Consider the following 16,833-nt stretch of genomic DNA (forward strand, 5'->3'; position numbering starts at 1 on the left):
GTGCCATCATACCGATGCCACACATAATCATATCAGGTGACTCGTGCAAGCAAGACTTTTTCGAGCAATTATTGCCCGATAACCTCTGCAATGCAGGCATGCCTTTCAATCAAGCATTATGATGTCACCTCACATAGGTGCATGACGGACCAAGAAAAGCCTTTTTTAGGGTTATGAACCATACCAATCAACAAGAAAATGTATTATTATTACGATTACAAACCAGCATGATCACAATATGCTGAGACATGCAAGTACATAGTTACAAGCAGTGGAACATTTAATTGAATCATGTCAATTCATTGATTTTGTGTTTTTCTTTCCATTTTTTGCATTTTCTTTTACACCACAATATTTGAAAGGGAAATAGTGCACTTTCTACTTGCATGCATTGTTATAGACTCCTTGAACTAACTCGAGAATCAAAATGCTACTTACACATTGATACACCCATTATAAAATACATATAGCAAGTAAGAGTTGCATATGATGATACACATAAATGATCATTTGTGCATAACAATAAAAAAAAAGATAATACGTCATCTTTATTTTGAACACAGAGACTGTACGTGTAGGCCAAATGCAGTTTTTTTAAAATGGTGATATAGCATACTTCTGATTGAATATATATTCCACTACTTGTTATTAGTGAATTCAAATACAAAGATATGAATACAGGCTATCGGTTAGTCGTATTATGTAAGTAATTTCTCAATTTCTTTGTATGCGTTTGTGTTTCAGTGGTGCTGATCATTTACGCCACCTGGTTTTCCCTGAGAGAATTACTCCCTGTGAACCTCCTGTTTCTGTGGGTTTCCCCACCAGATTCAGTGTTAGTTTGCAAACGTAGGTTTGACTGCAAGGGTCTTCCGCCTTCATAGATTTAAGAATATAGTATTAAGAGATAATTAAGAAATTCATTAACATTATACAGCTATTTTAAGAGTATACTTTTAAATGGTCAGAATAGAATCGTGCTTAAAATGTGAGAATTTTTCAGTTTAAGATGATTTTTTTTCTGAATCAAAAAAAAAATAATCGAAGACGCTGAAATAGTATTCAGAGCGAGCCGATTTCAATGATTTATTTCGGACCACAGTCCTAATCATTAAAACAAATGTTTGTTGTTGTTGTTTTTTTTTTTTAGCTCGGTTGCGTTTTGCCATGTAATGCTGTGTGCCAGATTGTGCCTGGATAAACAAATAACTAATAGGAATAATAAGGTACTAGCGAGTAATAGTGTAACCGTGTGGCGTGGCCATTATTCGACTACCACGCCTTTAAATATCCCATGAGCCCTTGCGGCTTTTGAACGTTTTGAGTCAAGAACTAACCTACTTACAAACGACGGAGACAATCATTGTAAGAGATCGTCCCGCATTACACACACGCATTGTTGATTAACATGACATTGTGGGACCACGTTCCACATTTTACGACACCATGATCGTGAGAGAGTGTTGGTCCTCTCCTTTATAAAGCTGCGCGAGCCCGTCTCGACATACGGGCATTCAGAAGACTTGCTATCTGGGCTACAAACAGGGGACCTGGTTTCTCTCACCCCGCCCAGGGGAAAGTCCCCGGACTCCCGGCAGAAAGTGTCCTGGTTGAAGCCAGTGTCGGCCCGCGGCTCATCCTGTGAAGCCGAGATGTTCATTGAACGGAGCTTGGTGATCGTAGGCCGACTTTGTCAGCGTTACTAGTAATGCAAGTGTGCGCATGCATCAACAGAACGGGGCTCATTCTCGGAATGCATTTTTGCTCACATGTATGTTATCCATAAGTATGCAGACATGACGTACACATACGCGCATTTTAAGGTCCATTGCATTGGCGAAGATACAATCCAATAACATAATCCGTTATTAGTCCCGTAGTGGGGGAAATTGCAGGATTACACACACGAGACACAGTAAAATACAAACAAGTAATACAAATATTAATCAACAGTAATAGAAAACATTAAATAATCCACTATTACAGTATTGCATATACCGACAGAATACAAAATATTTCAAATGTATTGTATATTGTCATTAAGAGGCCTGTTATTTTTTTGTTCTCAATTATCAGAATGAGCTTTATTGGCCATACATTGCTCTCGTCGTACATATGATATGTAAATAAGAACAATGACAATGGACAACGATTTTGTGATATTAGTGCATTTGGGATATTAGCGCAGAAAGGTGGTAATAGTGCAGGCAGTGCAAATGGAAGTGTGAGATTAACTGATCGTCTCTGTGACGGCCAGTGAAAAGAAGATACGCATTTCAATTATAATAACTTTTAACCGTCAACATTACATTTAACAGACGAGTCTGCTAAAGACAGAGGACAAACAGCGGGCTTTATTTAAAGATTTAAAGAGGTTTAATAGGCTTATCATTGCACACTCCGGTACAGTAGGGGGCAGCATTCCCTGTTCACTGTTGGTAGTCCGGGAGTAAAACCAAAAGAGAAGAAGATGTGAGGAATACTTCTTCTTCTTCAGGCTAGAAGTTGCACTGACGCATTGCTGCCCTCTAGGGTTTGTTAAATGATCCTCTCAACATTAGTGCAGCAGTGCGCAGAGTTAAACACTGTTTCTTCAATTGTGCCCAGGTATTTCTTCAATTTGAGGTGAGTAATTATCTCATTGGATAAAGAAGGAGGCATTTGCCTTCAATCATCAACACATCTCATCCAACAACGACCAAGCTTCCGGTCTGGTTATGCCCATTGCATATAATGCAGGCTAAATGCTCTCCTCTCCCATACTTCTTTATGTGACTTGTTTAGGATTTACGTATATTCTGGTGGTCTGTATTGTCGGGGGTATTTATATTTTATAATTTAATTAATCTCTGCCAGTAGGCTTAATCAGGTGTGGGTGTGTATAACTGAAGTTAACTCTGAGTTACTGAATATATTGAGATACCTGGTTTATTGACTACACCGGTTTTCGTGAGAGGACACGATGTGCACTCGGTGGTTATTTCACACAAGGCTACAAAACAAATACATTTATTAGAACTTGAGCTGCAAATCAACGTAAGTACACCATCTCCCACTTGTGCGTCACCTTATACCGCATTGGTTGACCCTTAAGTCATACAAACAAACCCTTAAATTTGAAACATGTCTCCATCTAGTGGTAAGAAAGGGCATATGCAGCCAATTAAATTAACCCGCAAACAACTAAAAACTTACGAAAGATATGGATGATTCATCTTATTCAAGCGCTCAGAATGTTTGTCAATTTTGGAGATAAAATTAGTTGCAATCTTCAATATTTTAACATCTCAGATGCCGTCACCTTCCAAATGAGTTTACAGTCTTTATAGACTGTTATATTCTAAATCAATCAATTTGTTTTTTTTAAACTCTCTGGAAACCCATGTACTATCTATTGCTTTTTTGTCACTCATACTAGTGTGTCTCTTTCTAAAGTATAGTGCAGTATGAGCACACTTAATATGATGCTGTGCCTCATCATCGATATTCTGTATTCTGTGCACTGACCTTGGCCAGAGAATCTCCATTTTCACTCCGGTGTCATCTTTCTGCACCACAGAAGGAGAACAAAGACACTTGTTTCCCCATGTTAACAGCACTAGAGGGAGCACAGCATCCATCCTAATACACTCTGACATGAGAGAACACACACAGGCGTACATGGACATACTGTATACTACTGGATTAGGCGGCACACAAAAAGATTACAGCGTCACATGGTGGCCCCTCCAAATAGTGCTTGCCAGTAACCTACTTCCTCCTCTAAGCTATCCCTTCATTCATTTGGAGTGGCTGTCGGCTCACGCGGCAGCGGCTCAGCAGCATCATCACAAAGGTTCAGCTCCTCCCTGCTGTATCCTGGAGAGACGGAGGGAGGGAGAGACAGGGAGAGGATCAGGGTCAGATGGATTCTCGTCTGAGTGACGAAGGCAGTGTGTGCAAATGAAGAGGAGAGTTTGTGTGCATGTGTGTGAGAAAGGACGAATCAGGAAGGGCTAGAGACCGAGTTGGGGGGTGGAGGGGGGGGATTGAGAGGTTGGGGGTGAGAGGGTGGAGGGGAGGGGGGTGGATTGTGTGTGAGGGAGACAGAGGAAATCCAGGCAGGAGGAGGAAGGGGACATAAAGGGAGGAAAGAAAAGGGGGCAGGAGAAAAAAGGCAAGACAAGGAGACCCAGATTAAGAAGGAAGATGGCTGAGCCGGAGCTGAAATCACGGAGCAGCCGGGAGAGCGTTGCCAAGGCAGCAAGCCAGGAGAAAATTGGAGGTAGGTACAGTGCATGCTCACAGTCCTGTAAATACCACATGGTGCAGAGCCGCATTAGTCCGCCATGCTCTCTGATGCAACATTGTCTCATGCAAAGTTACCTACAGATTGATGTGGTTCTGAGATGCTTCATGGTGTTTTGTGGTGACCCAGGTGGCAGGTGAAGAAGAACTGTCACTCATAATACAAAACAATAGAGCTTATGTTTTACTGGGTGTGTGAGAACATTTACCTGATAATGTGTGTAAAATAATAGAGGGAATGAGGTGAGAAAGTTTCTTCAGAAACAGGTTTCAAAAATCCCTCAGATGAGCCTGTTTTCCCTGTTTTTGAGCAGTCCATGCCACACATTTCCCTAAATTGCTGAAACCAGAATGTAGGGGAATAATCACTCCTACTCATAATATTACCCCATGCTATTTGACACAAAAAAGCATGTCTGTTTTCTTCTTGTTTTCATAAAAGTTTGGTATTTGATTCTATCAAAAATAATCAGAGCCTCAAATATCTCCGCAAAGAAAAACTTCAAAATACACTTGTCACTGATGATTTTTTTGTTGTTGTAATCACTTAATGGTTTAGGCTCACATTTAAACTCTCATCTGCTGGTCTGCTGTCCCCTCTATTCTCAAGCAGTTGAAGCAGACCCAAATCAAGATGGTCTGATTGTCGAGCAGCCAGCGTCTCCATCCACGCTCATGGTCCCCGCTACTACCACCACAAGCCCGTCCGACGGCCCGCCCGGCAAAGGGGAGAAGATCGTGCTGAAACGCAGCATCACCCTCTTCAACGGAGTGGGAATGATCATCGGCACCATTATTGGTTCTGGCATTTTCGTCACTCCAACAGGCGTGGTCAAAGAGACTGGTTCAGCCGGGCTTTCCCTGATCGTCTGGTCTGCCTGTGGCGTGATCTCGACCATGGGCGCCCTATGCTACGCTGAGCTTGGCACAACCATCACCAAGTCGGGGGGCGACTACACTTACATCCTGGAGGTGTACGGCGAGCTGGCGGCCTTTCTGAAGCTGTGGGTGGAGATGCTCATCATCCGGCCGTCGTCACAGTACGTGGTGTCGCTGGTGTTCGCCACCTACCTTCTGAAACCGCTGTACCCAAACTGCCCCGTGCCTGAGAGTGCAGCCAAACTTATTGCCTGCATGTGTCTAAGTGAGTTGGGATTGTTGCTCCTCTTTTCTCTCAGATGACGAATAATACAAATGCACTGGTTTCATAATCCCAGGTGATTATTCCCCGACAACCTAATTTGTAAGCGTCTATGTATCTCCCCCCGCCTCCTGCAGCCTCCCTGACGTTTGTAAACTGCATCAGCGTGAGAGCGGCCACCAAGGTGCAGGACTTGTTCACAGCCTCCAAACTAGTAGCCCTGATCATCATCATCCTCTTTGGCTTCATCCAGATCTCCACAGGTGAGTCCCATTTACTCATCGACTAATGAAGCCGCAAAGGTTTAAAGTTGGGTGTGGTCAGGCTCATTCAGAGATCTTGTAAACCCAAAAGCAGCGGCAATGACGCAACATTAATCAGACTAATGATAAAACTCAAGCTGATATCATATTCTAGCATTTCTTTTTTTTGTAGTCTCACTATCTGGTATCATTTTGGTATAATTTCCAATGTAACATCTAGCTTCAAACACCTGGTTCACAACTTGATGCTCAGTTGAATGGACGAGTTAGACAAGGTAATACTAGGAAACATCTTTTGTGAAACTTTATTGTTAGACTGTCCACGTAAAAAAACGTTGACTTTAGTGTAAAAAAAGGCATCTTGCGTGATGTGTGTGTGATGAGGCCTGTGTCCATATGAACATTCATAGTACGATTACCAAAGCCAAATACAATATACTTTAATTCTCAGTAAAACTCTCCTGTATTGTTGCCAATGGCTGACAGGTTTAAAACATCTTCTATAGATTCAGATTCACTAGTGCTTTAAGAAAAAGAAAAAAAAACTTTGATGTATGATCATACTTACCAAATCCTCTTTGGTGGGTGAATACGTACATTGCTTTCTCTATCATCCAATATGATACGTCTGTATTTCCCAGCATCCAACTGTATAAAGTGTGTTGATCCATCTCCCACTTGTGTATCTTTTTGAGTATTGCCATAATAATGGTCCTAAAAGTGGAAGAAAAAAAAAACAATTATGTTTTTTTTTTTTATCAAAGTACAGTTATCTACATTATCGTCTCAGTCTCTCACTGTTGCTGCAGGTTTATTTCCTTTGTCTCTAATGATCAACAGATTGTTGACTAACACTAATGAGCCCAACCAAGCAGACTGCCCTCCTTTCAGTTTGTTAGCAGTTAACTGAGCACAAGGCTTGTCTGTCTGCAGCCGTGTGATTGATTCTGAGCGAGTGTGAAGCCATACATACATGTGTGCATGCATGGCTGTACTTTGAGGCTGAACACTGATGAGCATAATATGTTTCATACATAACTCCTCTGTACAATGTGTAGCCTCTAAAAATATGTGTACTGTATATCCTGTAATATGTGACATATGTAAATATTATACAATTGGTATAGTCACATTATGGGAAATAGGGAACATTTTAGAAACGCTGAAGCTGCAAAAATGAGACTGTTTCTTTATTTAATTGTTCTTTAATTAATCTGTGTCAACTGAATCTTAACAGGAGGCAACTACTGATGTGATGTCAGCTCCATCTTGACTATATGCATATAATTTCAGTTTTGAAAAGTGTATATATATATATATATATATATATATATATATATATATATATATATATATATATATATATATATATGAAATAGCAAAGCCACTTATTCAGCTCCAGTGCTGCCTGTCAAAGGAAGTTAGTGCGTCCATCGTCTGCTCCACGCTACATCTGCTACTCCCCTGCCGCCCCCTCCCCTTTTTTTTGCAAGGCCACACCCACCGCCATTGTGCGCCACACTGTGTTACCATGGAAACTAGGCGGCGAAGCTTGTCGACTGTTGTCACACTGTGGTCTTTCAGAGAGAGAGAGAGAGAGAGTGTGTGTGTGTGTGTGTGTGTGTAATACAGGTTTCACATAAGTAGAATCATTACCATTTGAAAGCGACAGGTAGAGAAGAGAGCCATTCAAAAGCAAAACAGCTTTTTATTTAATGATTAATAAATTACTGTAATACAGAATTGAATTAGACAGATACATTGTCAACAGTGCCCAAAAATGAACACATAGAAGACTTCCTGAAGAAAGATCTCTCAGAATCATATGATGCAATGTTACTTCCTGTGCATTTGAAAGCTTTTGCCTGATATTGTTGGTAATAACTTAGCACACTTCCCTCTTTAGTAAACTGTAAAACTGTTAAGTGTGTTTATATGAATGCATGTATTACAGGTTCTATAATTATATGGTGTCTAAAAGTACCACAGCCTGATTATTATTAAATACAATTACAATATTTCCTTTTCACCTTCTAAAACTATATCTGCATGTTAAAGTTCATGCCCTACTTGTGTTTGTAGAATACTAATTCCAACACGCAGATTAAGAACACACAAAGCACTTGACTGATTCCCTTTACTCATAAGGATTTATTTTTTCCTCGAACAGTCAAACTTTTAGCCTTTTTTTTCTTATTTTCTTATTGCACTTTCATACAATTCGGTGCAGAGGCAAGAGAGCAGTAGATTGCAATAAGATAACCAATTATATGTTAGAGGAAACCAGACTTTTTTCCCCTGCTGCAGTTATCTGATGTTGAGGTGAACAGAGGCAAAAGGCTGGGGTAGTGTGACATTTACTCAGCCCTTTATCTTCTCTCATAGCTGTTTACCCCAGTCAGTTAAAAGTGGCTCGTGCTCTGCATCCGCTCCTGCTGCCAGACAAACCTCAGCGCCATATTGTACACAGACACACAAACCTGCTTGTTCTCACCTCAGACAGTGTGAGTGTCAGGTAGACCGGTGGGATAACCACTTTCCTGGCACCCATGTGAAGTTTGGTACTATACTGCACCTGCTGGGGCTACTTGCTAATTGCATGTGACGCCACTGTGCTAGAGGCTAAGAAGGTGTTTCCCAAATCTGGTTAGCAGGAAGGTTGAAGGATGAGGGAGACCAAAGGTACCACTTTGGTCTGGTCACTTTTTTTTCTTCATGCCTTTGCACATGTACTTGTGTGTGTCACTGGTTACAGATACATTACACCTCGGTGGGAAAAGGGACATTATTACAGAAGTTTTGTCCCCATTCTATAGCGGTGCTTAATTTCGTAGCTCACTTACTTTAGCTCTTTACTCTCGTTAGTGCACACACATACTGACTACACTGATGATACAGCCCTGGATGGGAATCCCTTTAATTTCTACAAAACCACACGATTACTTGATAAACGAAAGTTGTGGAGAGAGAGTTTCAGTTGTCTTAGATTCCTTGAACTTACTCTTCTTTGTATGTGTGTGCAGGTGATGTGCCGTACCTGAAACCAGACAAAGCATTTGAAGGCAGCAAACTGGGAGTGGACAATATCGTCTTGGCTCTGTATAGTGGACTCTTTGCTTTCGGAGGCTGGTGAGTCATTTGTGACCTATTCTGATGTAATTATAGACCAGAAATATAAATAATGTATTCATAGCTACCAACAGTTTGCTTTGCAATACAACATACAGTAATTCCAGTCCTTACCTAATTGCTAAAATATTGTTTAACTCTATTTCTTTTTTTTTTTAGGAATTACCTGAATTACGTGACCGAGGAGATGATCAATCCAGAGAGGTGACATAAATGTGATGAATGTTGCTTTGAGGATTGTACATGCCAACAGCATCCATGACCGAGCTTGTTTACCATCATTTGATTGCATTGAGAAAAAGAAAACAACGCCCTTTAAGTTTTAATGCAATCCAATAAAGCAGCAATCTCAAAATCGTCTGTAGAGCTGAATACACAGCTCTCTTGACAAGTGTTGGATTGCTGTCAGTTAGCTTATAGTTAAGTGTTGCAGCAGCTGCTTGGCTTTATTTTATATTATAAAGTTTAGCATGATTGACAACTGTACGGCACTAATCAGATATACAATACTGTGGTCACGTTTGCCAACTGGAATGCATGGAATGACATCAGTGAGCTCATGAATACAATGTGAACAATCTGATATTATAAAATAATATTGTAGGTTTTCTTTCCTTAAATGAGCTTTGACCCCCTCTCCTCTTCCCCCACAGGAACCTGCCCTTGGCCATCATCATATCCCTGCCTATTGTAACGGTGGTGTACGTGTTGACCAACCTGGCCTACTTCACCACCATCTCTCCTGAAGCCATGGTCGCATCTGAGGCTGTTGCCGTGGTGAGCTTTGTCTTTCTGTCATAAAGTTAGCTGCAGCTTGCCGACCGTAGTCAAAGCCATCAGTTGCATCTTGTTGGTCGGCTGTGTTTTCTCATACATGCTGTGCTGTTTGGTAGAGTTTTGGAGAGTATCATCTTGGTGTGATGTCCTGGTTGATTCCTGTCTTTGTGGGACTGTCCTGCTTTGGAGCCGTCAATGGATCCCTGTTCACGTCAGCAAGGTGTGAGAGAATACAACTTAAGTAGCTTTTTAATGCTGTAATACACCAGTTTGCAGCTTACATAAATAAGTTAATACAAACCAGATTTTTTTGGAGCGAAGTTTATTTACAATAGTTAAAATTGCAAGGCAAGGCAAGTTTATTTGTATAGCACATTTCAACAACAAGGCGATTTAAAGTGCTTCACATAAAACAATTAAAAGCATCAAAACATAATGCAAAAGGAAACAAGAGTAAAAAACAATTAAGAACATTCATTTTAAAACATAAAAAACAGTCAAAAAGCAAAAAATAGAATACAAGTTGCAGTGCCGTTTAAGAACTAAAATGCAGTAGTGAGATGCAGAAATTGATTAATATCCTTGAATGTAGTTCAATTAAAGGCAACATTATTGAACACTCGCAAATGTAGAGATGATATGCAGTCTTATATGATATGACGGTACATCTGAGGTGGTTATGGGGTAGAAAATGTTCTCAAGGCCAAAAGAACCGCTACAGAGCTTTCTCTCTTCCAGGTTGTTTTATGCTGGAGCTCGAGAGGGTCAACTCCCTGCTGCTCTGGGTTTGGTGCACACAGACCTCTTCACACCAGTGCCGTCTCTCATCTTCACGGTAAGACGCCTGCTACTCACAGCTATAATCTGACAGTTGATTTTTTTTTTTCAATGAACACCTTTTAGAAATTCTTTTTGTCAAATCAGCTCAACAACCTGTGATGAAATGATTTAATCCAATAAGGTTTTAGTAAATAAAAGTGTACTAAGTCACATGTGACCTTTATTGACTCAAAGGCTATTTTAACGGTTTTTATTTGACGAGATTCCTTTTGTCAAAACCTCTAAAACTAGTCACAACTCTGTAAATGTTCAACATGAGAGCATTTAGCAAATTCCACATAAATTAGTCTGAAATCATATTTTAAAATAACTTCAAGAGTAGAACATGTGTGTATTATTTATATGCTATGTTTACACGCCTAGCATATTGTCTTCCTTTTGTCTTCTTTCAGTGTTTGCTGTCCATGATGTACTCCATCTCGAAGGACATCTTCTCTGTCATCAATCTGTTCAGCTTCTTCACCTGGCTGTGTGTCGGCATGGCCATCGCCGGGATGATCTGGCTCCGCTTTACCAAGCCCGAGCTCCGAAGGCCCATCAAGGTACAGTAACCATGTCTGGCAGGCTGTGTTGCAAATGTTTTTTTCTCTGGAGATTTATACAAGAAAAGTAATTTTTAAAGGAATTACACCTCACTGCGACTTATACAAGTTATCCTTTAAAAAACAAACCTATTTTTAGGTCTCTGTGCGAAAATTGCCAAACTAAAAAGGGTGTATCTCTGCAACCACGAGGGCTATTTTAATAATGTTGGTGTTGTAATAAAATTCTATGTAAGATTTGTTTCAGTTGTGTAAATATCAGTGTATATGTTACTGGTTAAGAGTAAATAAAGATGACCCACAACAAAAATTAAACAGTTTTAGGTTTGCCGAGAAGAAAAGCACTTCATTATCATGATCATGGTCATTATTTCTTTGGAATGATGCAGCTGTAAGGTCTAAACCTCTCCCAAATCACAGCACAATATGTGAATATTCTCTCTCCAAAGTGTGACTTTGATAAAGGGAATCAAAACAAAGTAAGAGAGGGTTTAGTACAGAGAACATTCGGACGAGGTTTCCAAAATGGGCATTTCGGCATCTAAATACAGCAGTTTTGGTTCTGTTGTTTGATATTTTTGCGTATGATTTTCAGTTTTAAATAACAATCTTTCAGTCTTCCCCCCTACGATTGATTTTCAAAAGGTTGTGTAAGAACTTTGCTCTGAACCTCAGCCAGTTTCCTTGTCTGCCCAAATTATCAACATGTCTCCTGGTTTCATAAAGCATACACTTTTCTTTTCTTTAAAATAAATAAATAATAAAAGCACCATTGTATCACTACTCTTGTTATTGGTGGAACCATACTGTGTTTCCAGAATAGGAGGGAGTGGTGTTTCCACGCATACGTGGCTCTTTGTTTCTGTTCCATCATGGGAACATTACTTTGGTTGAGCAGTCTTTCATCTTTGCTCTCAGCCTGAGTGCTCTCAGCCTATTTGTTTTACAAGATGAACCTCTAACAAGCAATATCTAGCTCCCGAAATAATACCACCAAAGTAAAAGTACTTATTATGTCGAATGGTATAGTGCGGTATACTATAATAATACATCATACTGTATGGCCTTTATTTTATATTATTGATCTGAATTTATAATAACAATAAACTAAACTGATCAAATCAATGCAGCAGCATAACAGAATTTTCTACTGAATTGTACTGGAGTAAAAATATAAAGTAGCAGAAAATGAAAATAATAACCTTTTTATAAAGCAAATTACCTCAGCAGCTTATTGTATCATTATCTTATTACATTAACAGTGAAAGTTGCATTGCTCTGTCGATTTTACATGATTCATTCTATGACATTTATAGTTGTTTCCATTTCCCCAGCTATATAGAGATACTTGTATCATTTTACAACATATTATGGATAACAACTAATGGCAGCAATGTTGAAAAGTGTCTACAATTGAATTCTGAAGGACATTTTTCCAAACATTAGTCGGCTTACATCTACCCTCCTCTTTTCTACCAGAAACAAATGCCTACATCTATGCTACTTTCCTTTTGCAGGTAAATCTGTTCATCCCCGTGACCTTTGTTTTGGGCTGTGTCTTCATGATCGTCGTGTCCTTTTGGGCCGCTCCGTTTGAGTGCCTGGTCGGCAGCGGCATTATTCTCACAGGCATCCCGGCGTACCTACTGGGCTACAAGTGGAAGAAACCTCATGTGATCCAGAAGATGCTGGGTGAGTGAGACATCTTTGTTTCTTTTAATACCGTCTTTGTCTATTAGTTCAGGCTAAACCGGAGAAGCATTCCTTACAGTTTGTTATGAAATTCATGTGAGAATATCTGCTCCAGTGCAGTCGTGGGCACTGATACATTTGGTTTGTTTATATAGTCGGGGGGAAAGACGCAAACCAAAGACGTTGATCCGATGTTGAATTAAATCTACAACCTGCAGTAACCCAGGAAAAGAAAACAGACAGGGCTGATGTTGATGAGTTGTTTCTCCTCAGAAATCTTCACCATGTTCTGTCAAAAGATCTTCATGTCTGTTCCTGAGGAGAGGGAGCAACGTGAGGCGGCTGAATAACACTGGAAAGACCGGACAACATGATGGACTGTGTCAATTTTCTCGTCTGAACATTCTGAACATATGTCTACATTCATTCACTCGTGATTTGGCTCAGGCTTCTCTTTTTTTAAACTTAAACGAACCAGGCATGTAACTGCGGAACAAATTGATATGGATAAGTGCGGCTTGTCGATCTTGGTACAGGAGGGTGTACACACGATCCTGTGAAGCATAGAAAGAATGAAGGCCTATCTTGTGAACACTGCACATGTTCTAAATTGGACCATTACATCTCCTTTAATATCCGACAACATGCTTGCATGTTGCATGTTAGTGAGCTGTGGGAGAGCACTGATCTTAAGAGGTGAAAGACGATGTGCTGCCAACACATTGTTAGAAGCTGCATTCAGATACTCTAGTGGCCTAACATGGAAGTGCATTGTTCAGCTAACATATAAGTAAGCTTAGCGAGACTAGACATTTGATGACTACAAACCTCACATTTGATAGTTAATATAGTTTACAGTTTTATAGAATATTAATGCTACTGACCTGTGAGTTAAAACTGAGGACTTACTCCAACAGTTAATGATGTCTGGACTAATTTGAAGAGAAAAAGACCCAGTAAAGTGTATAAATAAGGTCAGGGTTGGAGGAGGCAATGGTTAACTCGCTGAACACTGATTACATTGTATTCATATGCTACTAATATTTGTGTGAATAACAACTGATTTTTAATACTTGTATATTTTGTTGCATTCATTTGTAAAATGAGTCCACAGCACTATCTGAAAGCACAAGCTAACGTGAGATGAAGGAGAGTATGTAATATTTCCTGAAGATGTGTTGCTGTGAAGCAGGTCTGTCTCTTCTATCTTTTTATTCTCACGTCAAACCATGTCAGTCATGCAGCGCTCCATATGTGGTGATATTTGATGAGATGACAGTGGATACCAGCAGCTGTTTGTGAGGCATTATTATAAGAAACTGAAGACCTGCATAGATGTCCTTCTGGTTGTATTTAAAAAAAACTCAATTGAAGTGTTAGTGTTTTGTGTTGTTTGTATATATAATCTGTGCCAGCAATTTGTAGTACTGATATTCAGTTTTTTAATTTTTTTATTGTCACTATAAGACCAGAATGAATGTTGCAAATTTAGTGACATCAGCTTTGTTTTTATATTTTACCTATAAAATCTTACTTTTAAACTGAATATCCAAGGTTTTCCTAAAGTTATTGAAAACACATTGTCGATCTACTCAAGATCCCAGAGGGAAAAAAGTCTTGGATGGAAATGAAGGAGGGTGGAGGTTATGTTTGTTGGAAAATGTTTCTGAAATGTGCACAGAATATAAACAGTCCCCTGAAAAATCAGACAATCACGGGTTTGCAGGACACCGTCAAATCAAATACATGAGCCGAAATTGAATAGTAGTCCATATTGGTTGAATACATCAAAGAGATAAATGTAATATTTTCCAACAAAAATTAAGCCAAAGCAGCAGAATGAGGGAAAGGCTGAAAGTCGTAACATAATATTTGCAGTGAGAGATAAAAATGTGGCATTTCTCTTTTGTGAAACGTTCTATGACCGTCGTTATATTTTAAATGGAAGTTGGACCAAGTTTTTTTTTAAATTAGAGGACTGGAAATACATCTATCTGTATTGACCGTCCAATGACATCAACTCCTATAAGGGACTGTAATGTTTACACCAGATTGAAAGAAAAGACAATATGAAAGTTTAATACGAATTTTGGAACATACTGGACCTTTGTCACGACATGATTTATTAAAATATAAATGTCATGGACTGAATCATGTTAAAATGAAACTTTTACTGATATGCATTTTTTTGTATTACTTATTTGCCTTATTGGGTTATTTTCTGTATATTATCAGATCACCTCTGGTGGAAAGTAAATTTGTGCATTTACCACAGTAAATATTTAAGTACTAAAACTTTACTTATTTATTCTTAAGATAGATACAAGCACAACAATTAACAGCTCAATAGAGAAATAAATAAATCAGATTACATTGAAACACAGGATGTCTAAAAACACACATTGTTGATTGATGGTATATCTCACGTGATGCATAACGTACCGTAACTCTGTGTACTAAGTGCAACTGTGTGTATGAACCTATTTGCCTAATAAAATTGTTCTGGGAAAAAAAAACAACATGATATTACATTTTTTTTAATTGAAGGTACCTGTGGCAATTATTGTAACTGTTGTATTTCGGTGCCAATGGAGGGTATACGTAACAATAAACATATTTTTGTCAAAGGTTATTGGTGGTTGGTGTTTTGTAAAGCACACAAAAGAAGTTTCCTCAGTGGGTGTGAATCAGACACCTAATATACTTGCACCAGTTAAGAAAAGGCCGACCCCAGCCTCTCTGCAGATAGCAGTGTCTGATAGAACAAGCAATCCCAAAGCACAAGATAGCGTCTATCCAAATGAGGATGTTTCATGAGCATGGTTCCCTAAAAAGTCGTCCAGCGGCGGTATCATATCAGCCATTGAGTGTTTAGGTAGTGATCTGTATGAAACGCCCCGTCCTCTCTTGTTTGTCTTGTCGTGTTTGTTGGCTGTCAGACAATGGTGCTGCCGATGCCTCTGATGTCAGGAGAGTTCATATCCGTTTGAAGAGGAAATGAGAGGATCTAATGGCTCCTGACGGAACCAGTATCAGAGCTACTGGGGACAATATTAGTGATGGGAGATTGGACAGGCAAGGAGCCAATATTGCACAAGTGACGTGTGGACTATTTTGATACCTTCTGCAAACGGGGACTTGATCAGTTGATTTGATTTGTAAAATAATAAATTAGGACATAGAATATAGTGGAGTCAAATGTAATATTCTAAGGACTGGACCTTTGTTATTGACATAGGAAGTAAACATAAATTAATTGAATTAAAACATACTTAAAGTTTGATTATTAGTAAAAATCTTTAACATGAATGAAATGCTTTCTTTTTTGCTATTGGCGTTTAAAACAAATGTTAGAGTAATGTAAAGATGTAACGTATGCTGGCTAGCTATCTGTATTGTTAAATAAGCCGGGGCAAAACTAAATCGGCATCAAATCAATTATATATAACTAGCTGAGATGAGATCGACTTTACAGCAAACATTCATCATCACTCTTTATACATCATTTAGTTGTTTGTATTGAGCCTTGAAGATCTATTTTTCATAAAACAAGAAAAATGTTGTCAGTGAAATAAATCCACTTGTCACTGAGCATTGTGACTTGTTTCAAAATAAAGGTACTAAAATAAAATAATAAATTAATAGGAAGCCAAAATAAATTTACTCAAATGTATTCAAGCTACATTTTAAAATCTTACGTCATGGTTAGATTTGTTTTTCTTTTCTCATGACAGACTTGTTATTAAAGTCTCAGTCTAAATACTCTTTTGCACTATTGAGCAGCCATAAAATGAAAAAAAAAAAAAATAGGATCCTGCAGATTAGGGTTATTCTTCCCCACATGTTAAAATTAGGTTTTATAGTTTTTGATGTTGGAACCAAGACTATATTCCAGCATATATATCTCCAGCAGATGGCAGTAGAGGAACACTAATATGAGGTCCAGAGTTCCAGTCCAACACCATCTTGCTGTCTGTATACAAAACATCTGCCTTTAAAACCTAATGAAGTGTGAAATCTTTATTTCTGTCCTCCTTGGTTGGCATTCAAAGGATATTGTGCTCCCATCTGCTCACAAATGCAACTTCTTTCGTTAAGTTTCATTTTTTTCCCTTTCATTCAAGGGTACATTTTCCATTTCACGATCACCGGTAACACACAT

The 16,833-nt window shown here is 39.0% G+C and overlaps 1 protein-coding gene across 2 annotated transcripts; it reads left to right on the forward strand.

Moving 5' to 3' along the window:
- The first annotated feature begins 4,068 nt into the window (after nucleotides 1–4,068).
- Nucleotides 4,069–15,288, forward strand: LOC137800293 (large neutral amino acids transporter small subunit 1-like). 2 transcript variants are annotated; one of them, XM_068597431.1, is made up of 11 exons: nucleotides 4,069–4,264; nucleotides 4,898–5,431; nucleotides 5,566–5,691; nucleotides 8,715–8,820; nucleotides 8,980–9,024; nucleotides 9,474–9,597; nucleotides 9,714–9,817; nucleotides 10,336–10,432; nucleotides 10,830–10,979; nucleotides 12,497–12,671; nucleotides 12,945–15,288. In XM_068597431.1, exons 1-11 carry the CDS (start codon nucleotides 4,189–4,191, stop codon nucleotides 13,019–13,021), a joined length of 1,614 nt encoding a protein of 537 aa, XP_068453532.1. In that variant the 5' UTR covers nucleotides 4,069–4,188; the 3' UTR covers nucleotides 13,022–15,288. The 2 variants fall into 2 exon arrangements, with proteins under 2 accessions (XP_068453532.1, XP_068453533.1); XM_068597432.1 differs by having other exon boundaries at nucleotides 4,901–5,431.
- Nucleotides 15,289–16,833: the final 1,545 nt, after the last annotated feature.

Source organism: Clinocottus analis, unplaced genomic scaffold (genome assembly GCF_023055335.1).
Source record: "Clinocottus analis isolate CAN_PGR_092001 unplaced genomic scaffold, fCliAna1.0.p SCAF_4, whole genome shotgun sequence".
In the NCBI taxonomy this organism is placed as follows: domain Eukaryota; kingdom Metazoa; phylum Chordata; class Actinopteri; order Perciformes; family Cottidae; genus Clinocottus; species Clinocottus analis.